At 38.6% G+C, this 23,848-nt stretch overlaps 1 protein-coding gene and 1 pseudogene across 4 annotated transcripts; both read right to left on the bottom strand.

The window, feature by feature from the left end:
- Positions 1 to 82: 82 nt before the first annotated feature.
- On the bottom strand, positions 83 to 5,319 carry LOC148958952 (uncharacterized; annotated as a pseudogene).
- A 3,954-nt stretch (positions 5,320 to 9,273) lies between these two features.
- On the bottom strand, positions 9,274 to 19,166 carry LOC135693085 (ectonucleoside triphosphate diphosphohydrolase 1). 4 transcript variants are annotated; one of them, XM_065211464.2, is made up of 11 exons: positions 19,023 to 19,166; positions 17,328 to 17,441; positions 15,213 to 15,325; positions 14,197 to 14,305; positions 13,710 to 13,860; positions 13,332 to 13,494; positions 12,371 to 12,559; positions 11,467 to 11,757; positions 10,940 to 11,050; positions 10,182 to 10,310; positions 9,274 to 9,622 (listed from the first exon to the last, which is right to left on the bottom strand). In XM_065211464.2, the coding sequence occupies exons 3-11, from the start codon at positions 15,321 to 15,323 to the stop codon at positions 9,422 to 9,424; spliced, it is 1,455 nt and encodes a 484-aa protein (XP_065067536.2). In that variant the 5' UTR covers positions 15,324 to 15,325; positions 17,328 to 17,441; positions 19,023 to 19,166; the 3' UTR covers positions 9,274 to 9,421. The 4 variants fall into 4 exon arrangements, with proteins under 4 accessions (XP_065067536.2, XP_065067537.2, XP_065067538.2 ...); XM_065211465.2 differs by lacking the exon at positions 19,023 to 19,166 and adding an exon at positions 17,535 to 17,706; XM_065211466.2 differs by lacking the exon at positions 15,213 to 15,325.
- Positions 19,167 to 23,848: the final 4,682 nt, after the last annotated feature.

Here is a 23,848-nt window from a genome sequence, read left to right as displayed (position 1 = left end):
ATATTTGTGAGACTTGTGAATTTGGAAAGAAAGAATTTGAGCGAAAGTAATGGCGATTAAATATTTTAGCAGAAGACCAGTCACCAGCCAAAAGAACGGCGTCCAAAGGAGCGTTACAGGCGTCCCACCCGCCCTCCCTCTTTATTACTGAGGCCAGTGCAAAACACCCTCTCCAATCTATAAAAGGCTGAGGTTGAGTGCATGGGCGGGGTATTATATACCTTTACAAACCTATTGATAGGAGACTTCAAAGATAGAGGGCAGGAAAACACCCGAAATTTGTCTAAGTAAGCAACACAAAATTAGAATAATAAGAATATGCGAGGATAATTAAAGTCCATTAACGAAAGTGAACGTCGCGATGATAAGATTTATTTAATTAGCAGTACAACACAATCTTGAGTTATTCAGGGTCAGTGATGCAGGCGGCCAATATTTGTGAGACTTGTGAATTTGGAAAGAAAGAATTTGAGCGAAAGTAATGGCGATTAAATGTTTTAGCAGAAGACCAGTCACCAGCCGAAAGAACGGCGTCCAAAGGAGCGTTACAGGCAACTGCTTTCGAGGCAGCAGCACCGCGTACACTGTGTGCACCAAAAGGCTTGTATCAATTCCAGCCTGTTGAAGAACACCACGAATCCTCGGGCAATAGTGTCTGTGGTCAGTTGCATGGTGGCAGGGGGGCCAGGGGGCCATGACCCCCCTGGTGCAAATGGAGGTAAGGGCGCAAATGGAGATAAGGGGGCGCCAAAATTGTTTGCTTGTAACATTTCGCTAGGAACATCAAAATTGATCGTACACGGGTAGAACACTTTGCTGTAACTTGCTGTGAACAATCTTATAAAACATGCGATTCTACAATCGAAGCACGTTGCGCTGCCATGACCCAATCAAAAATTGTGTCATATGTTTTCGTGTTCTCAAGATTTTACGTATGCCAAAAATGTTTTCTATTAGTTTGCACTCGGAACGCCAAAAAGCCTGAGTGTACGTCAAAGGTCTTCGGGCCTAAGTCCTAAGTACATTGAATGCACCCTGGCAATCAATACAGCAGCTTCTTGTTATTAACATCGATGTGAACTAAAGGTCACCCTTTCTTTCTTTATCCAGCGCATGAATCCTCCCCTCCTAAATTTTTTCTAAAAATCAAAAATCTGTTCCGAGCGGTCTATTCTAACTGTCTATTCTGAGCGGTGTAGTAATTTGTTAAATTTTAGTCTGGGAGATGCATTTTTAGCCATTCTAGAAGGCTTGATTTCAAAAATGTTCTTGCGCGTCGGACCCAACCATGGTGGGCCTCCTTGATCACTAAACCTGATTCTTAAGGCCGGGTTACACGATCACTTTTTACCATCACTTTTTTCGATATTGGACCAACATGCTGAAAAGTGATCGTGTAACATGCTAAAATTTTCCATTTTCGCTGCGGAATTTAATGCGCTTATCAGGTGTTAATCCTCTATCATTGGAAATTTTACTCTGAACGAAAGCAGAGTAAAATCGAGTTCATCACTTTTTTTCAAAGGCGCCGACAAATTCTTACGTCATATAATGTTTTGATGAGAAGGAAACGGCCTAGAGTTTCGAGAAAAGAAGAAAATAACGTGAATTGTGCTCAGAAACATGATTATTAGCAGAAAACGAATATGAATAATGATTTGGAGTAAATTGAAGAGCAGTACATTACAGAAAAATAAATGCAGTTTAATAAAATACACTCATTTTTATAAGAAACCATCCTCGACATTGAGTGCGCGAGTTTCTTAAGGTTCACAAAGTTTCAGAACTCAAGAGTTTTTGGAATTTTTCTATTTTATTCTCAAAAAACAAGAGCCTCAATACTTTAAACTTGGTTTGCTGATCACTGTGTATTTTTATTCTTCTTGTAAGTTTGTAGTGTATAAGTAAGTTTAATCAAAATTAGCAATAGAAAATCTAGAAAATTCTGCATTTTATCAATCTAAATCAGTTTCTTAAGTTGTTGTTTCTCAATCTATACCAGTTTTGCAGTTTCTTGCTCGAGTATTGGAGTTTCTTAACCTTTTCTCATTTTCGACTACTGGTTTCTTATAGACGGTTTCTTATAAAAATGAGTGCAGTGGAAAATAATGTTGCTATTAGGAAAGAAATCAAACGTTTATCATTAAAGTATCCAAATAGTTTATATATGTACAGCAGTTCAGTTCAGTCATGTGGTCCAACAAGAGATTTCCATTGCCATGGAACTTGTCCAGGTCCATAAAAATGGTCAGCGAAAATCTCCCGGACTGTTTCTTATAAAAATGAGTGTATTTTATTAAACTGCATTTATTTTTCTGTAATTGGCTGCTCTTCGATTTACTCCAAATCATTATTCATATTCGTTTTCTGCTAATAATCATGTTTCTGAGCACAATTCACATTATTTTCTTCTTTTCTCGAAACTCTAGGCCGTTTCCTTCTCATCAAAACATTATATGACGTAAGGATTTGTCGGCGCCTTTGAAAAAAAGTGATGAACTCGATTTTACTCTGCTTTCGTTCAGAGTAAAATTTCCAATGATAGAGGATTAACACCTGATAAGCGCATTAAATTCCGCAGCGAAAATGGAAAATTTTAGTATGTTACACGATCACTTTTCAGCATGTTGGTCCAATATCAAAAAAAGTGATGGTAAAAAGTGATCGTGTAACCCGGCCTTTAGCCCATCGCCAGATTCAATTTGTGCCGCCGCCTCTGTCCGATTCAATAGTGCGATTCAATGCTTGAAACTATCGAGTTGTTGAAAGAACTACTATTTAACTAGAAATAGCTCTTGCTAGTACTGCCCGCAAACAATTAGTTCCTTGATAATGATTGTTTTGAAAATGTAGGTCAGGATATTCGAAGAAGACACCATCTTGGGTTTTCACAATTCTATAAAAACAGCTGCTCTAGTTGATGCTAAACTATTCTTTTTATCAAGAATTTTTGGTGTTCAGTTTGCCTTTGATTTAAGTCCAACGCCCTTTTGAAAATCATGAAGTTTTTCGAGGGTTTGACATTTATTTTTCGATAATCACGACAATCATAACTTTTGCTCGTACGGTCTCGAGTTTTTGGGAGAAAAGTGTGGCATTCGACTGGTTTTGATTCCCAAAACTTCGAATCAAAACTTCCATCCATTGCGGAGAACAGAGCTGTGATACAGCACCGTTTTCGTGCCAACAATCATAACTTTTGCTCGTACGGTCTCGAGTTTTTGGGAGAAAAGTGTGGCATTCGACTGGTTTTGATTCCCAAAACTTCGAATCAAAACTTCCATCCATTGCGGAGAACAGAGCTGTGATGCAGCACCGTTTTCGTGCCAAAAAACCGAAGGCCTTTAACAGAGTCTTGGCAGAGCAACGCTCCGAAGATAATTCCCTTCCGCACAAAGAGGTGGCGGTTAACGACCTCCTCGACAAAGCCGATTGATTGACAATGAAATTGATTGACAGTTGTCATGGCAGCAGAAAAGTGACAAAATCTGCTGAAAAAGTGCTGACAACATGAACTGAAGCTTCCATATGCTACTTATACGCGGGGCAACGACCTCCTCGACAAAGCCGATTGATTGACAATGAAATTGATTGACAGTTGTCATGGCAGCAGAAAAGTGACAAAATCTGCTGAAAAAGTGCTGACAACATGAACTGAAGCTTCCATATGCTACTTATACGCGGGGCAGACTATAAGCCCTTCACTCGCGCGCTATCGCGCGCGAGTTGCGGGCAATAACTACTAAAGAATAACAAACTTGACACCATGTTTGTTTATCATACATCATAAATACGATGACACTAGGCTGGTAAAATAGCCCATAAGCAGTGGCGAAATGGACTAAGTTTACCTTTAGTTAATAAACTAAGGAGTCCGAAACAAAAATTTGCTCTACGTTATTTTACTCTGAAGCTGGTATTCTGGATATTATGAACGAATTCAAGGGGCCGCCAGCCTGTATAAAACATCAGTGGAATTGAATAGAATGTCTCTTGATTAGTATTTTATGTTTTGCCTACCGTATTTTCTCGAAAAAGCCGACCCTCGAAAATAAGCCAATTCAAAATAGATTGATATTTTACCGAACCACGATCGATAAGGTCAAACGTTAGGATTACATAACTTTTCCATTCATGTGGGGAATCCAAGGCCAAGTTGGTATAAATTTTTATTCCCTGTGACACACTGAATAGTTTCACAAAAGTGCGTCTCTTTCAACGCTATGATAAGGTACGTTTTCCAGCTTAGGCCCGTGCAGTTATTCTCCAAAGATATAAACAATGCGTCGTGTTTATGTATCCATCCAATCCTCAACTAAAAACTGAATACCTAAAGCAAGCTACGTTACCCTTATATACTCTTCAACAAGAAATTTCTAGAATAAACTCGTACAATATCACGTGTGGAGGAATACAATCTTGAATAAGCAAGTTACAGCATCTTACGTAAGGCTAGCTCTAGAAGGTTCTGGAATTATTTTATTATTAGTCAACTTGTCTAGCATGTTCTACTTATTTAGCATTATTAAGAATTTACTAGAAAGGTCCAGTTCACCACATTCATATTCGCATTCTTAGTCAAAACCTATTTATGAAATTTTGGATTGAAGTTGCAAAAATCGATATCACTTCTAGAAACACATGCTTTTATATAACCACGATATATAGATAGGGCGCAAAAATTGACTTGGCCACCCCAGGGAAAACATAGCCACCCTGCCCCTGTCTGTGGCAACTGGTTTATGAGGTGGGACGTAGCTCAGGAATAGACGGTTCTCCAATTCAAGTTTATCGTTAGATTGACGGAAGTGTTTGGTTTTGTCAAGATATATTTGAAGCAACTTAGCAGTGCCGAGAGGGTCTTCTTCATTTAAACTTGGCAAGGTAATCGAGAAATATGGCCTTTTGCGCTTGACCTTCAGTTCATCGAAAATGTATATATATGTTGCCGATTCGTCAAACTTGATGTTCCTGGAATCAATCAAAGAAATAGTGTGAACCCTTTGGACTGATAAGCATGTAAGTAAATAAAGTTGCCAGTTTCATTGTAATGTCACGTAAAGACGAGTTTTCATTAATTTTCCATTCTCGTAAGAATATAAGTAAGTCACGAGCATTCCAGGTTACTGGGTATTTTGGCAAAGGCTTTCGCAGGTTTCTAACCCCTTGCATAAATCTCGAAATTAGTGGATGTTCACCGAGCTTATTTTCAGCTACAGATAGCGTAACAGATAATGCACTGCGAGCCTTATTGATCTGGGAGTAGCCGAGTCCTTTGTCGTAAAGATGCGTCAGAAATTCTTTTTTTATCTCTGGTTGTTTTCGGCGTCATCTGGCTTCGACTTCGCCGAAACGTCGTCTGGAGTAAGGTCCTCATGTAGCAAATTATTTTCGTCGCAATTCATCTTGAGAGCGGGATGAAAGATGCGCTCGAAAAAACTGAGGTTGAGTGCATGGGCGGGGTATTACATACCTTTACAAACCTATTGTTCTTTGAATAGCGGGTTGAATCATGTGACCGGAAGATATCTCCTATCAGAACGTAATAAACTGTGCTTAGCACAGTGAGCCTCGATGCGAAGAGGAGGCGAAGTAGATATTTATTCTGTGGCCTTACAACTGATCAGCGTGCTTGAAAAGCCAATATGAGAGAGCGCTAGACAAGGGCAATTAAATATGCATATAAGCAAATGCAAAAGCTATTAATCCCACCCTCTTACATGGAACAACACATTTCCAAACAAATGATAAGGATTCAACTAACCTAACCTCTATAGCCAAATTGTCTTTGCAGAATTGAATCAAGAGCCTAGGTCCTAAATTAAGATTCCAGGAAGTGGGCTTGCTAGGTGCACCAGCCCTTGTACTGCCTGGACAATTCCGATTTTTAAGGTCGGTGTCACCACTGGGAAAACAATTTCCCGACCGATGCACCTGCCCGTAAGACGAAAAGGTCCTCGGGAAAAGAATGACAGCAAGGGGGAAACAAAAGTGATAGAGTAGAATAAGAGGGTGGGCGGGTGGGGAATGCGATTTTCACAATTCTTGAAGCCACAACAAATGGTTGTGGCGAGTCTCAGTCCAGGAGAGCTTAACTAGGAGCACGAGTAGGTAGAACGCCTACGCGAAAAGTCCCGGATGACAGCCTCGGTCTACGAGCCCGACCCATACGTGCGAGGCTAGAGGCGCATGACGAGGGGGATTAACTCTGTTTAAACGGGGGTCTAAACAACATATATATGATAGCCTGTGCTCCAGACTCTACTTTCAAGTTAGGGGTCTGGAACACAGGCTAATATATGACTCTAAAGTGATTACCACTGATCAGTGGTGATTATAGTTTCCACTTAAACTAAAGCGGTCGAATCGATCGACATCGAACTTGATCGATAATCCGGGTCGACAGACCCGTTTCCACTTGCCTGTCGACCGCTCTCGATCGACGTTGATTGTCAGGCTGTAAGTATGTTTGGCATGAAAGTTGTAATTTTCGGAAACGAGAGCAAAGAGTTAATTTCATTAAATGACTGGGAAATTGATAAAAATTATCTATGCAAACTGTTCATAATAAAGCTAAAGCTACGACTGTATTTAGAGTATTTGAAATGAAAATGGATATACAATTGATACGAGCAGAATTGCACACTCGATACGAAACACTACAGGGTATTGAATTGAATGGGTAAATACACTCCCCTCCCAAAAGTATTCGAACGGAAGCCTTGAAGTAGTACATATTGGCTTGTTTCAGTTTCTCCATTGCCTGAATCCGATTGGTTGGCAGGCCTATAGCCTCTCAATGTTTCAATAGGCCTATAGTTTCATTTCCTGTCCATTCCCTCTCAATTACCAATCATATTTGGGGGGCTATTGTGTAACTTCCCTTAGTAAACCCTTTATGGTAGGTTGAGCGATTTACACCGATGCACCAACGTCCCAACTCGCTCTCGATGATGTGGGAACGTAGCTTCATGACTGACCTCCTGATGTCTATGGCAGTTTTTATGAGGGAGCTTTATGCCCTTTATGTTGCATCGGTATTTCATTCCCGAGTTAGTAAATTAATTGTGTATTGGATAAGGCAAAACAACGAATGGCCCAGCGTATAATCGCTCGTTGTTTGTTTGTGACAAATCGCTACAAGATGTTTGCCCTTGCAATTGAATTTGGTAATGAATCTATTCAATCGAATAATAAATTTTTCAGGTCAAAACTGAATACAAATGATGCGATTACACTTACGCTGATTGGTTCAAAGTTAAAATGTTCTAAGTAGAGGCCAGTAGGCTTGGCACTTAGTATTGTTTATTGATGTCAGCATCTCGTGTAAGTCCTAGACCAATGGGGACTGGGCCCTAGTGACTGTAAAACTGGGGGGAGTCTCTACACTACCAACGTATTAGAGAAAACTGTGTTAGGACAAATGGTGATCATTTGGAATAAAATATAATTAAAGTTGAATGAATTTCGGTTCTAATTATTCCTTATGTGACTATAACTTCTTAGGAGAAACTTAAAATTCAAAATCGACGAGAAAAGATAACGTACTGATGCATCACATGAAATAACTTTCAAGTTTGAGACATACCTAGATGTCATTCCAGATCTCATAATTAGAAGTCTTTTCTGCCAGCCTAGGCTCAGCTCTCACAACTTACATATTTTTGGCCGTACAGAACTTTGGCGAAAGAACACGATGAGAAATTGATGCCCAGTTGTGGATCGAAATAGGCCAATCAGAAGAACGCAAGCACAATGCCGGTGTAGTTGTCCAATCAGTGCCGCGTGCCTAAAGAAAAATTACCACTGGAGTCCAAGAGAGAAAACGAACTCCTTCTGTCTACACAATAGCGTTTGTATGTAGATCGATTAAAAAAAACTGCTAGATGGAAAGATGACCGGGCTCTGACAATCGAAACATGTCGTCATAATAAAGTTTTGCACAATCTGGGTTATCTTAAAGATGTTGACCGATGGCAGAATCATTTGCTTAACGGTGTTTCTAAACCTACAAGATCGAGGAGGCTGTTCTCTTTGAGGGGCGGTTTTGTTTCTTTTGTTGGAAGGAACATGTTGTTTTACCCTATCCCCCAATCTTTGGTTTTGCGTCCTACGTAGCCAGAATCACACTGGCACGTAAATTCATAAACAACGGAACTCTTTTGGGTGGTAGGAACGCAATCCTTTTGAATGGATGGAAGAGCTCTCCTAGTGCTGTAAACAATCCAAGGATTGACAGCAAAGAAACATTTCGTCGTGGCTTGTTTCCTCGGGCTCTCGAATCGCAAGGAAGTGTTACCAATCCATGATAGTTGAAGATATACTGGGCACTTTTGCGGACAAAACTTTTGAACAGCCGAAATACTTGCAATCCTCTCTTTACTATAAGACAAAATGACATCTTCTAGATAGCCGTTGTCCAGAAAGATATATATTTCCCTTCGTGTTCTTTCGGACCCTTATTCTGACATTTTATGCTCCGAGGAGTGTCAGACGAAAAAGCTTTTAGCCAATATGTTATAAAATGTTTGCTTTTTTCAAAGCCATTTTCAACTTACATATTGAAACAGGAAGATAGAGAAGGGAAGATAGGAAGGCTTGCTTCAAATGAGCGATATAATAAACGTAGATTTGAAGAAAGATACTAGGCGCAGAATTAAAGAAGGATAACAGGCCCTAGAGAAAGTTTGATGCAAGCCTTGCCCGATGCGGAATTTCTCGAAAATGATACATGGAATACGGAATTTTTACAAAGTTTGAAGAATCTGAGAAATCCTTTACCTGCTGTCTTGTAAAAAACACCTGGTCAAATCTTGGTTTTGTCATTCAGTAGCATCTATGATTTGTAAAATTCGCTAATCAGCCTTTCCGCACGCAATTATCTTTTACTAACTCCTCACAATAATAAAGGTACGTTTCTCTACCATTATACATGTATCTTGCGATTAGAATTTATCTAGATTATCTTGCCCAGCCCTGGATGGAGCCTCCTGTACTGTTCAAAAATCTATTTTTTTTAATACAAACTTGAAATTACGTGACAGTTCAACAAAGATAGGAAGTCGAAGACAAACCTTTTATATTATGTTTTTTATTTATTGGCAAATTTGAGGGGTAATTCACTTGATTCGCCACTAGGGTAATCATATCAAGTTATGTGCTCAGAATATTAGATATTCCCATTTAGCTCTTAATTCAATACAGAGTCTAATCAACTTCAACTCAAATCTCTCCGAACGCATACTTCACGTGTACATTAAAAGACAACAACAGCAACAACTACTGTAGTACGTCATACCATACAATTTCTTACACAGAGCATTTTCTAGCGATAAAACAAGATTTTACTTACAAGGAACTCTATATTCAAAAATATCAATATCTTAGATTGTATAGCTGGGTTCCTTCAAATTCATGGTCTCTAGATCCTGTATCGCAGATTTCGACACCATACCGAAAAGAGAATAAGAATTCCAAGAAAAGCGAAACTACAGCACACGGAAAGGATCCCAATAAACTCTGTTTTGCTCAGCAAACGGCTTACATGAATGGTTTCTTGTGACATCTCGTTTTCATTCATAAGTTGATATCCAAGAGACCAAGAGATAGAATTGCTGTTTACCTGCCAAGGTACAGTCGAGCAAGAGAAGTAAGTCAATGCGAAATATTACTGTTTTCGTACAGATCCATTTGTAATTTCTCGTTTAAACAGAGACCCGCGAAAATGTGATCAAAAACTAAAATTGTGCTAAAATTGATAGAGAAGGGTCTTCATAGAGCCACTGTGCAGATTGCGAATTGTAACAATCCTCTTTCGCATAATGCAAAATATGGGAATTTAGGTGACCACCAAAGTTTATCGGAATATACAGCTTTTAACTTGTAATAGCTATATAAATACGTTATCGAAATCTTTGACTAGGAAAATAAAATATTTGATTAAGTTGCATCGGCTGAAACCAACACAATATAAAGAGTATTCCTTATTACAATAAACATTATGAAGCGTGGGAGATTATCAGATTATAAGACTATCGGGTTATCTAGACTATCTGTATCTGCATTCAACGTAGTAACTATATTGAAACCAAACAAATTGTCTGTTTTATCCTATGAATAATTTGACAATTCATTTGTCAAGCTCGCTTTTCAATTTCAATAAATGTGTTAATATTACGTACCTTTCTAATAAAAGTAATTTTCCATGTGGTATCGTTGAAGTGGATTCCTTGTGTCAAAAGCTTGTAGGCATAGGCTGAACTTAAGCAATATGTGTATCTGTATTTGGGTGGCAATGGGATTGTCCTTACCTAAGAAGATAATTAAAGATGGTAATGTTCCACCAATATGGCAGAGGTTTGTGGTGCTCGAATAGTATTGAAATATATGTAGTGGTTAGATAATGCTACTGACATCACTACAGATATACTACCATCATATTGAAATACTATAGATATCATACAGGGAGCTCTAGTGAATGTTAGAAAAGTTTCAATTTGAACTGTATTACTCTTTCAGTGGGGACTCAAAGGGGTGATATGGGGGTAATTCTGAAAAAATGGTCTACATATTTCTCCTAAAATTGGATCAAAAAAGGCTGGGTAGGGGAAGATCAAATTTCTTGAGGGAAGTTAACTTGGTACAAATTCACTGAAACGAGGCAAAAGGGGCGTGGTCCCACTGGCCGCGCCCATTACCCTCCCAGTCTGTAATAGCTGGCGCCGCCACTGTACTCTTTGGCAATGAATAAACAGGGAATCGATGATAAAAACAAAACAAAAAATAACACACTTTAAAGATATGTTAGAATGCAATAAATGGTTAGACGTTCGCCTGTTCCTTGATTCATAAAGTACAAAAAAGAAACTGTCCTTAATTTAGAACCCTGCTACATCAAGAAACGTAAATCTTATGGAGAACCGTATTCTCGCACAATTACCTCTGAGGCTGTCATGCTGCAAATTTTCTTAACAGCTGATTCGTATTCTGATCGATTTGCTGTTTTACTCATATTCAAGTCTTTTGGTGGATAGTAAAATGCGCTGAATGCCTAAAATAGAGTCAATTACATAAAAAGGTGACGTGGCAATAGAGTGCTAGTGGAGTAGAGACACTGCAAACTGTTTATCTTAAAAAAGAAATATGTAGCTAATTTCAAATAATCCTTAAAACGCCTTGAAAGACGGGCCATGCCACTCTAGACAATTATATCGTTTCTATAGCAAATCGACATAAATTTGATTATTTTTCTTATGTGTCTGGCAAGTTACAGCTCCGTGTTAGAATTTCAGATGCAACCGAACTAGCGTCTACGATAAGATTTATTGACAGCATGTAAATATATGTAGCTTACGGTAACAGTGTGCCTGAAATGGCGAAATGTAATTCCGAGAGACATTATAACATGGCTTTGCTCTCATTACTTATGAGCCTTGACAAAGAATAGTCAGTAGCTGCAAAACATACCGCAAAATCCCCGTGAACACCTGGTTGAGCAACTCCATAAAAGCTACAACTAGAATGATTGCATCGCGTCGTGTCTATCAATTTTCCAACACTGCTCAAGCACTCTGTGAAATTGCTCTGGCCTGTAAATGTATAGGTCTTGCCAGATGGGCCTGTTAATTCGCTTCCAAAAGTCTTCAGAGCATATGGGCCTGATGAGCAGGGAACGGCCCATAAGTAATCAGATGTTTTAAAAAACCTGTTACCTTGATGACCACAGGGATCCTTGACGGTGCTTGAATAATTTTGATCCTGAAATTACAGCATTTGTGATGTAATGGTTTCATCAATAAAATAAAACAAAAAGTAAAAAACTGTATCTGTAACAAACAGCTTAATTCTAATTCCATAAAACTTTCTTCCTCTAGATAAAAATGTCTAGATAAAAATACGAGTTAAAATTGGTGTGTATGAATTAGTCCTAAAGCTTCTGAAGAGTTAACAATTTCATAAAAGGATAATGAATGTTGCGGATTAGGAGCTTCATAGGGTGTACCTTAAGGCCTGGTTGTTTAAAACAAAAAATGTTTCTAAATCTGTCAAAACTACGTGCAATGGGATAACAGGATCATGGGCGTAGCGGATGGTAAACGCCTGGACTGGGGTGGGCTAAGTATGGATCCTGCCCGAATATTAGTGCTTCGTTGATAATAGGAGAGCTGCAACCCCAAAAGGTCTTATGTCTTCTATACCTATGAACAGGATCCGAACACGTTCTCCCACCTTTCTTAAACGTGAGCTCTTCAAAAAGGCAAAAGGTTTATGATCCATCCATCCAAAAAAAATTTTTGACAGGATTTGATGGTAGAGAAGTATTTGCCCCACCCCCTTTCACGAAGCCCCTGGGCGATATCGCAATACTCACCACTACAAGTTTTGCAAGGTATCTTTGCTCAAAAGCACTTCTACCGTAGCACAGATACGAATGCACGTAAGCCTTATAGTGATGGCCGTCAAAATTATATATCTCGCTTCCGCCAACGAAGTCTTTTTTGGCTGGTTGGAAAACAACTTGAAAGGAAGTACTCCCTAGTTCCAGTGCACCAAGAGTTTTCTAAAATGATTGAAGATAATGCTCGAGAGAGTTCGATAAATGAAAGAAGAAGAGTTTTTCAAAGCAAGATGGCAAATAATTCATAAGAAACATGGTGTAGGGTACCAGTAGACAGGTTATGAAAATAATATGTTGACGCTCACTTACTGGCGAATAACATTTTAAATGTAACTTGCACCTTGCGAATTAAATATCTTTAATTCAAGAACTTGCATTGATAAGAGGACAGAGAAACTAAAGTAACAGGTACAACTTTAAGAATATGTAAAGATATGCCCCAAGTGTACTCCAAGCACAGGGATGAGAGGAGGGTGTTTCTGCATTGGCTGAGACGCATATGTGTTTCAAGTGTAATGGCGGAAATCCAGGGCCTAATTATGAGACATCAGACACAAGCACTCTTCTGCGTCATGATTCACGGCAATGGAGTTTAAACCATTTATTCCATTCCCAATCTTCTTCGCTACTTTGTAGAATAAGAACATCGTCATGATTTGATTTATAAGTTGCCTGATGCTTATTATGGCAATACAGATACTCTATACATATGCATGGGTTCTGACACAGGCTGGAAATGGGGGGGAGGGGGAGGGACGAAGGGAAGATTTATCACTCAAAGAAAAGAATTTGAAAATAGCTTCATTTTTTAACAAAAATTTGGGGACATGACCATTTTTCGTCGGAGGTCTTTATATGAATTTCTTAATCTGTAATTGACATAAGTATGATAAAGTGTAAACGGGATGTGGATCTTTTACACATGAAAGCAAACCGTTGACTTGAATCCACTGCTTAGGTAGTTCAGAGCACCCCAGCCAGTTATTCCTTCTTTGGCACCAGTCATAGTCCCTGCATGCTTGAACTTGAATTGTGACTGGTTGAGAGAATTTCTTACAATATCCCATATCTTATCAAAGGCAGTTTGATTTTTGAGCCTGCAAGTTGAAGGAAATAACAGCAATCTTTTTTCAAAAGAATTCATCAATATTTCACTTAACGAAATTATTCATTTGAAAATTGAACAGACATTGACCCAAGCAAACACATAAATCCATTACTGGTAGCAATTTTACGTACCAAAATCAAAGTTGGCAAAATACTTGACCTATAGATTCTTTCAATTTCACCTAGCAACACATTATATCCTTACCTCAAAATCCTCATTCCAGCGGTTGCTTCCATATATAACGGAACAGTTTTTCTTGTTTCTACAGGGACATTTTCTCTTGCTTTCAATAGACATTTTACTAAAAGGTCTTTTATAGGTTCAGGGTTTCTTTCATATGATGCCAAACCGTTATCTAGATATAGATTAAACATTAAAGCAATCATTAAAGATGTATTGCAACATTTTATTCTGTTTCAAAAACTCGCAGTCTTTTGTCGCTATAAAGTAAATTTCGTTAATAATAGGCCAATAGGTTTTAAAGGTATTGTTTTATTCAGTTTAAGAAACAAAATTTTAAGAAAGAGAGATCCTACTTGAGCTCAAAGTGCAGGATCCATCTAATTTAAAAAGGTTTTATGGTCTAATTCAGCGACATTTAGCTGCTCTAAACAGGCATCCACTTAATGCAAGCGAATGTGGACTTCGATAAAATAATCAACTAAAATCAAACTGGAAATGTCAATTTTACCTTCACATGCAATGTAGTCGATCATTTGCATTCCCTTATCCTTTCTTAATTCAAATATTGACAACCTCGTTCCAGATCCACCTGCATCTATGACAATACCTAGGCGACCCTAGTAATAAAAGGAAAATTACGTCAGTAACAAAAAGGATGTCAAAGATTGCTCAGCGGTAGAGCACTTGACGTACAAAGTCGGGGGGTCGTGAGTTCGAGCCTCGCTCGGGTCGGTTATTTTCCCGCACTCTCTATTAATTATCTTCGAAATCCTGTTGTCTGTAAAATGTCAAAGATTACTCGATTTTTCATTAATAGAGTGAAAATAGCCCCAGTTTTCCATTAGCAAAAGAAAATTATCAGATGGTTAGAAACAACTTATTCAAGTTAATTATTGCAAATATTGAATGACGTTATTAGTGCAGAGCCTTCTAAAACACGATGTGGATACAAATTTCAAACGACACTCAGTGTGTTTTGAAATCTTTTTTCAGGTGCCTGTCGCTGTTTCGCTAAAAGGGGAATCCAAAACTATGCAGAAAAATAACTGGGCGACAGTATATTTGTCTCACTGCTCTAAAGCTTTAGAAGATGTCATGAACATGAAGGTAAGCGTTTCTTAAATTTGAAGTATTGGGCGAACATTTTTTTGTTACGCAGCTTGGTCGGAAGGTGGTAGACGGAAGTTACACTGCTTCAGTTTCTATAAAGGGTCGATCAGTTTAGAAACAGGTGGTGCCATTGGAAGAAAATAATTCTTTAGGGGGGGGGGGGGGTGTAGAAGCAAACAGCCGGGTTTTAAGTCTATTCCGTGCTGTTGTAACCAAACATTAGCTTTATGTTAGTAAGATTTTTAGTTGTAGTTTTCAAATTTTTTGTCGAGAAGCCTAGCATATTGCGCTCAGTAAAAAACGGGATGTTGCGATTCCAAGACTCCAAGGGAGTGCACTGACATTATCTAAATTTAATATCGATACAGACAAGAGCAATTAAAAAACTATTGAATGATTCGGTGTGATAAATACCTTAACTAATTCTTTGCTTTCCATGTTATTGACGAAATTCGTAGCAATTAAACCAGTTACAGCGATGACAATAAAAATTGCACCAGCCGCGACCAATGCACGTGAAACCATTTCTATTGGAAGGGGAGAAGTGTGCAAGCGAGGTGTTTAGAGGGCGAGCCCTATTAAAGCGCATCACAGGGGCAAATTATATCAAACGAAGTAGATATGACATGCAATAGCACAATTAAATTGTTCTATCAACAAACTATAGCAGCTCGGGAATCAACATCATTTAACTTTTGAACCTTGCCTGAAAACAAAAGTCAATAACATACCGGTGTCTTTCTAGAAAGTTTGAGAGTCGGCTGTGCAGCGGGCTCTTAAAATTACCAGTCCCTTTGCCACACCCTAATTTATTTCTTTTTGTGATAGAAGCCCCCTATCTTGCATATAAATGGAATTTATATATCATGACCAAGGATGACCTTATGCTAAAACTGGAGGCTTGTTCACGTACAACTCCCTTTGCCACATTCCACGGTTTTTTGTGGTAGAACCTCTTTCGCAAAGAAAAGAATTTAAAATTGATATGCTTTAATCAACCACGGGTGATTTATGACTTAAATAGGAGGCTAGTTCACGCTATAATTTTCAAAGGAACTGGCTCGATCAGATATCACCCATTGGAAGGGGGCATAGTCCCATAAAATTTATGACCTTTATTAGGCCCTATTGCCATAGTGCCCTTGTTATAAACACTGCCGAAGAAATAATAAGAGTGAACCAAAATTAAGTTTCCTACGAAAAACGAAAACCAAAACGGAAAAACTCACTCTATGAAATAAATACGAAATTAAAAATTTCAGTTTCCGGGATGAAAAATTACCGCGTAGCCAATATGGTGGGCATCTGAGGCAGCCTTTCCACTAGTCTGGTTTAAAACAAAAACGGGTTAAAAGTTATCCGTTTCTGCGTCGCGTTCCCACTAACCCACTTGAAAAACGGCAATAGTTATTTTATAAAGTCGAAATAACTTTGAAAGAGCAATCCAAAAATGTATTTAGATTTAAAATTCGAAAAGTTTACTTTTTTCCTGACCGTGACTTGTCGCTCGGTCAATTACGTCACTGCCATGTGACTGGAACCAATTTTCCAAAATGTCCCAACTCGGAATCTTGATCCCTTATATATATACTTTCATTCTAATCATTAAAAATTTTGGTTACCCAGATCCTTAGATTGTAGTGGAAAATTCCCTGCCTAATTTGGAACAACAGCAACGTTTAAGAACTGAGATGGCACCAAAAATAAAAAAACAAAATCCTCAATGTCGATGTTTCTTCCATTGACTTCCGTGTCTGCAGAATCAGATTCAGATTCAGAATCAAATTCAGATTCGCGTTCGCGAATAAGTTGAAGATAAGAAAAAGGGCCCAGTCGTCTCAAATATAACTGGCAACAGAATCTAATTCCTATTACAGATATCACCATACTTCTAGCTAGTATTTACAACAAAAATCAGTTGAATATATTTTCTCGTTTTTCTGTCGGCATAAACCCCGTTTTTCCAGAAAAACGAGAACGGATATTCATTCAACTGATTTTTGTTGTAAATACTAGCAAGAAGTATGGTGATATCTGTAATAGAAAGTGAATACATTTAACCCGACTTAGTAGGAACGATCAAAAACGGATTAAAAACGGGTCGAAGAAAAATGCCGTTTCCATTGACTCACTTTGAAAACGGATAACTTTTAACCCTGTTTTGTTTTAACCCTGGCTAGTGGAAATGCTGTCTGCCTGATCCTACTCAGTTTCTATCTTATGGTTACAAAGAAACCGCAGATTACTGTAATAAAAAAATTATTAATAGAGTACTTGCCAAGAATGAGAATATCAAATATACCTCACTACTGAAAAAAATATACAAATTTAGGACTAGTTGATTGATACTGACAAATTTGTATACCAATCATATCTAATTCAGGCATTTATCCTATCTGTGGCTTGTCATTTAATGCTGAAAACATGGGCAGAAAAGAGTAATGCTTCCAATACTTATATTTCACTTTGGTTATCACGACTAAGCAAGTCTACTTCAATTTAAAGAATTGAAATAAAACAATGACTCACCACTGGTACTAAAGCAATTGCACAGTTCTTGAAACGACGGGGTTCAATACAGAACTGTAGTTCAATGCGGCCTAGATCTCACTCAAAGGAGTCTAACTGCTTCTCTTGGTTTGCCTGACAGTGGGTGGAAAACAAGAATTAAAGCGTAGAAGGATGCATTGTTCAAAAATCTTCAGTGTTTATGTTGTATGGATTATGCAAACTTACTCGACGGATCAAAATACGAACGGCTGTTTTTCAGTGATAATAGGCTTCCGACACAGAATTTTGTGAAATACGATATCATTTGTCCTAACCAAAACAGAAAGCTTTTATTTGCTCCGTTTGCTGGACACAATTCCATGTGACATGCAATTCTAAGTACTTATTTACTTCTAACTTAGAAAAGGCTGTCAGTAGCATAGCAACAGGGAATTATGGAGTTTCTTCAGGAGCAATAACAGTATTCAAGTAATTCAGAACAATAAAAATACAATAAGGTAATTGCGAAGGAGCAGGGATAGCATGACTGGTTGCGTTCGAGGATCTAGAAGGGTAAAGGTTAATGACAGCCAAGTATTTTGATTTGAGTACATAAAGCATAGCATGGAGTTAAAACAAGCGCAAGTATGGGACGTTGGAACCGGGGGCACTCTCCTTAGAACATTTATAAAAGGCAACGAAAGCGTTCCTCTTTCTGCAACAAATTGAACTTTCTTTCCTATCTGTGATCTTCCAACTTTGAAATACATCCGACATGCCTAGCAAAGGCTAACTCTTCGTTTTTCAAATGATAACAGTCTCCAAATGGAATTTTACACTTGCTTCTGTCTTAATTCACAATCTGACTGGATCAATAGCAAAAGATAGTCTTCTCGGGTCAATTGCTTATGTATCCCAGTGGTGCCGTGGAGGGGGGTTCCGGGGAGCTCAGCCCCCTTGTTAAAAATCATAGAGATTTTGGGGGAGCTCAGTCTCCCTAAACAAGTGAATTCATATTTTGTTGGACGAATGCTGTGTTGGCAACCCTAGAATGAGCAGTTTCTTTTCAGTCTGATTGTGTCTAAATAGTTTGAAAAATTCCATATACACTACGAAGAGTTTTCAACACAAATGCAAGTTTATATGGTGTGGTAAGGGTGTGGTCATGGGTGTGGCCTTCTGAATTTGCCTACAGCACAGCCCTCTTTTTTAGGACACCCCTAATCGATCCAGCCCACAGCAGTGTCTAGCTTCTGTTATCCAAAGGCTTGTAGGGCGAGAGTGCCCCGAGCCATTCTACATTTAATTGCATATACAGTCTCTTAGAACACAATATATACTAATAGCTTGATTAATCACTGCAAATGTTTTACTAATACGAAGGTACTTTATAAGTCTGTTACACCAATTCGTGATTCATAATTATTGATTTATAAGTTTGTTACAATAAAGGTTACATATCTTATGTTAAATACTATCTGCACACGATCAAGTAATCATAAAAGTATAATAACAAAAATTAGTTTTAAAAATTTATATTTAGTAGTCTGTCTATACATGACATGTCGTGTCGTGTAACACAAATGCTAGGGTTCAATTTTTGAGCTGGATTACCAAGTTGGATAGTGCAATACAATAATAGTTAATGGAGGTAATAATAATTTATGCAAAGGGCTCATTTTGTTAGCAGATAAGTTTGAAAGCTTGGTGAATGGATTTTACAAGCCTACCTACCTTACAAGCCAAGAAAAGCCCTACATTCTATAGACCGTAGATAACTAAAATCACGGTGTCTTTTGGCCTTCAACGTGTCTTGTCGATCTCTATATAGAAATAAAACCGCAATTTAAACACACCCAATGGTGATCGAAAAGCTTTTGTTTTCTTTATACTCTTACATCGAAACATTAATAACCGTGAAGTTTATAAAGCAATTTCGCGATGGCAAATGTTAAGGGTTCAAAGGCGTGTAAAGTGATTGTTAGCTCGATTGTTACTTTTCACGAGATTTAGAAAAAGAAAGCTTTATCATTTTCGCGGGAAAGGACCATTCTTTGAGAAAGCTATAAGCAAATGGGATTGGTCGTTGGAAACAAAGGATTTTTATGATTTCTCGAGGCACGAGTGTCCTGAAAGTAGCCTGTGCTCCAGACCACTAACTTGAAAGTAGAGGGTTTGTGTGTAACCGAGAGCAAAATCGCGTACGAGGATTGAATTGAATTGTTTGCATGATTATCATAGATCTGTGTCAAATAACTATCACTTTCATTATTATAATTAACACTTTCAAGATATGGGTCTGGGACACAGGCTACCTGAAAAAAGCAGTTACGATATCCCCGTATCGATATTATGCAGCCCTTCTTCTAAGTTCAATCAACCTGTTGTTCCAGGTTAATATCTCTGCATACAGTCCAAGTTTATGGAGAGGGTGCCGGAGGGGTGCGTGAGGAATGCGTGAGGTGGTGGATGAACTGTAAATGTTGGGCGTAGGGGCGTAGGGGCGTAGCTAGCAAGGGTTGTAGGGGTGTGACACCCCTAATACTTCATGAGCTATTCGGTAAAACCGTTTATCGGTAGGTGAAATAGCACCTAATGTTTTCTTCAACTATATCTTCGTCGGCAAATGCTACTGCTGATGATTCCAATTGTGGAAGGTCAACCTAAGCCACTGCTTGGACGCTACCCGGCGTGTGTTATGGTGTTTGGCGCAACAGCTATAGCCATGATAGGCTGGGGATGGATAGATTTTTGTGATTAAGAAATGAGTGATGGGAGAATAGGATTTGGGGAATAAGAGAACATGGGGGCGAGTGGCACGACCAGGGTACGTGAGAAAGCTTTGCGATGAGATCTTATGAATGTCAAATGCGCACACTATAAGTTAGAAGATATAACTTCGATATGAATTGTTTTGTTATGGGTATTAGATTTTCTCTTGCCCCCCTCGTCTACCGTCGTCCAGCAAGGAGACAGTTTGTCTATGACCATTTTCCAGCCCCAAAACGTGGCATCCGGCAGCGTTTGCATCTTCTTGCAGCGTTGCCCCCAGACATACCTAGAAGTATAATGTTGTAATGAATCACACAAAAAGAAGGGTCATTAGTCAAAGTAATTCAAAGTCCTCTCTACTTTTTATACTTTCGTGTGTAAGTTACCATGCAGAAAGCTAATATAGTTTATTTGGGCATGATAGATTTTACTAGGGAATCATACATAAAAATGATATACCGTCCTGTTGATCTTTCAAATATCAGAAATACAAGACATTTCAAACAATACTTGAAAATGAATTTTGCTTACCCTGCTTGATATGCAGCCCGTAGCGAGTGTTGGTGTAACACGTCTTTAGTTGGTGGCACAAGATCAATTGTTCTAGACTTCTTGGTAAAGAGGTATTTTCTACATTCGTTGATGTCTGTTAAGGAGCTCGACCGGTCGTGCAGGAAGATCACAAAGCGTTGTAAATGAGCAAGATCGTCGTCATTGATGTTTTCTGGCCTATCTGACAGTCGCTGAAAAGTTTCAGTTATATCAGCGTATGCTTTCCAGCATTGCCTGCAAAGGATGACACCGTGTCGCAACCGGTAAACGCATACCAGTATAACAGAGCAGAACATTTGTCTTCTCCAAGTGAAGATACAATGCTATGGACTGGAATCCACCTTCTATTTTTTCCTGCACCAAACTTTATCCAAAGCTCGTCTAAACCCAGGTCAGTAAATTTTGTAATTGCGATAATGATGATATCAGTATCAACCGTTTTTATGAGGATTTTCGAATGTCCTCCCTGCGAACAATGCTTTGCGTGCAAAAAAAGCCGAGTGTCAGCTTCCTCGTGATTGCAAAGGCCCAAGCTCGTCAATTATATCTTCGGAATCATTGGTGAGAACCTTTTCCATAGCTGTGCATACGATTGTCTTACTCAGTACGGTTAAGTTGAAAACGGACTTAGCTAGCAGCTCGGATTTGTTTTTATTCACTCTTTTCCAGAGTTTTTCCAGTTTTTGGGCAATGGTGTTTTCTCGGTCACTTTGATGCGCGATCCTGTCCCCCTTTTCTCTCGAGCTCCTTCTTTTATACTACCCTCGCGGTATACGTCAAAAACTAAATCTAACCGTCTAATTTGTTCATGAGCAAGAAGTTTTCTTAAATACGATGCCATTTCATTGTCTGCATAGCCTTTAAAATTCTTTGATTGGAGGGATGACACAATATTAACAATAGCTGCACCATCTAACAAAACTGCTGAAATTTGTGATGGCCTCTGTATCTCTGTAATTGTTTGCTTGTCAAAGATTTTCAAAATATCTGATTTTGTAGTTTGCCTCAGTTTTCCATACATTGAAAGTGCGAGTGGATCAACATGATTCTCATGCGCAAAGAATTCACTTAAATCACTTTCTCTGCTTTGGCACACCACGTAAAGTCGTGAAAACAGTTAACAGTCCTGCTTCAATGAGGTCAGCTTTAGTTTAGATGTTGATGTTTTGATTGAATTTTTGTTTCGAAAAAGACTAAAACTGTTGCGCTTAATTGGGTCATGAACAAAAACATTAGAGCAACAAAGGCCACTACTTCCTTTCAAACTATCTAAGTTCTGAGGACTGGGCAGGAGTAACCCTGTCTGAAAATAGCACTATTGGTATTTAAAGGCCAGAGGATTGCTTTAAACTTCCTCAGCATATCAAATTGTGTAAGTTTACCAAGTTTTAATGAGTATTTAGATAACTGTATGAAAGTTGCCATGACAACGTCTTCTGAGGACTGGGCACGAGTACACTGGTCTAAAAATAGCACTATTGAAGTTTCTGAGTTATGAAACCACTTTAATCTTTTTTATCATCTTAAATTATGTAGCTCTATAGCTTAAGTTTTTGTGGCTCTATAACTACTAGAAAGATACTAACCACACTTACATCCTCCGAGGACTGGGCACAAGTGCCCCTTGTCTAAAAGTCGCACAAGGGGGTATTTCCAAGTTGAGAGATTACATTTAACTTTTTCGGTATATCAAATTATGTAGGTTTGCAAAGTTTCTTGGTTGTAAAGCTAACAGGAAGGAATTTAACACAATACAGTGTTCCGTAGACTGTGCACAAGTACCCTAGTCTAAAAAAAGCACAAGGGGCATTTTTCAGAAGGGGTCTATATCCTATCTTGTTACGCATCTCAAATCGTGTATTTTCGCCAAGTTTCATGCTTTTATCACAATTTGTACGATTTTTCAGCTTATCGACCTCACTAATGTTTAGTCTTTGATGTTCAAGTTTTGCATGAACTCAGCGAACGTAAAAGAGTCCTTGATACAATGTTTTGAATATTTTTTAAGAACAGGGTTCGAGAGCTTCAGAAAGCCACTTAGCCAGTTCGTGTTGTGCTGAGCCAATCATAGACAAAATGGGTCTAAGTGGGACATTCGGCTTGTGTATTTTAGGGAGGCCATACATTTGTGGACGTTGTGAACCTGTGGGTCTTATCCTATCATAAACTTCGTTGGTCAACACTTTTGAGTTAACCAGCTCCAAAAGGCGTTTTTAAAGTTTCCGCTCTAGCTTGGCCGTTTTATCCTGTGTTTCGACGTCACCCAGTTTTTCGAACTTTTCTTTGTCGAGGAGAAAATTCTCCATTATTTGGATGTAGTCCTTTTTGTTAAAAAAAACCACTCTTGACCCTTTATCAGGCTTAGTAATAAAGATGTCATTATTAGACCGTAGAGATTATACTGCTTGAAAATGTTCTCTATGCAAAAGAAAAACTGAGTGGTCGATGGGAGAGCCGCTGTAAGCGTACGCCAAATCGCTTAGTCGTGCTCGTAATTTGTTGAATTCCAAAGCATATGAAATAACGTGCCTGACAAGTTTAGCGTGTAAAATTTCGAAGTCAGCAAAAAATCTTCGTTGTGGTGGGATACAAAACTTAAGACCATTACCTAAGACAAATGTTTCGGTTTCAGAGAGAGAATAGTCCGACAGATTATAAATGTTTTTTTGAATCGCTCATCAAGCCGCCAAACGTTTCCTACCTGGCATGCCAGTGTTCCTTTCATGTTTTTCCGTAGTCTGTTTTAGCTTCCGCTGGTCAATTTCGAAATGTAGCGGCAAAGTCGAAAATTATCAAAGAATGTGAGAAACGGACGCGTTTTAGACCATTGGCGTGTATATAAACGTTTTATATTCAGAATATTAGTTTTAGTTTTCTGAATTTCATCTTGTAGAAAAGCGCGCTCAATGGTTGGGCTGTGTCTAACACCAGACTTAGAAATACGAGCGGTGATAAATTCAGGTGCAAACCGATTATTCAAACATAAACTGAGAAAGGATAAAGAGAACCTGGCCGACCCCAGCTTACCTCTAAGCTTAACCAATGCGTTGCGATCCTCAATCTCCTCATTTGTGTACCACTGCTTGAAATATGCAAACAATCTTTTGGTGGTACAAAACTTGAAAATGGCTTTGTAAAAAGCAAAGATCTCCTACTTACCCTTTTGGAATGATGGTTAATTGTAATTCTATTGAACCGCTAACGAAAGGTTAGGGCTGCTACTCCGCAGAGTAACA

This window comes from Rhopilema esculentum, chromosome 11, assembly GCF_057945365.1.
Source record: "Rhopilema esculentum isolate cy_ngs chromosome 11, ASM5794536v1, whole genome shotgun sequence".
In the NCBI taxonomy this organism is placed as follows: Eukaryota; Metazoa; Cnidaria; class Scyphozoa; order Rhizostomeae; family Rhizostomatidae; genus Rhopilema; species Rhopilema esculentum.
Note: the sequence above shows the minus strand (reverse complement) of the source record. Positions and strands in the feature narration are given on the sequence as shown.

Bases quoted from the DNA above. Each gene is read 5' to 3' on its own strand.
- LOC135693085 (XM_065211464.2), bottom strand. From the start codon at position 15,323: ATGGTTTCACGTGCATTGGTCGCGGCTGGTGCAATTTTTATTGTCATC. The intron at 13,495-13,709 runs GTAAGGATATAA...TTCAACTTGCAG, and splicing joins GCTGGAATGAGGATTTTGAG to GCTCAAAAATCAAACTGCCT. The intron at 11,051-11,466 runs GTATGTTTTGCA...ACTCTATTTTAG, and splicing joins GTGTTCACGGGGATTTTGCG to GCATTCAGCGCATTTTACTA.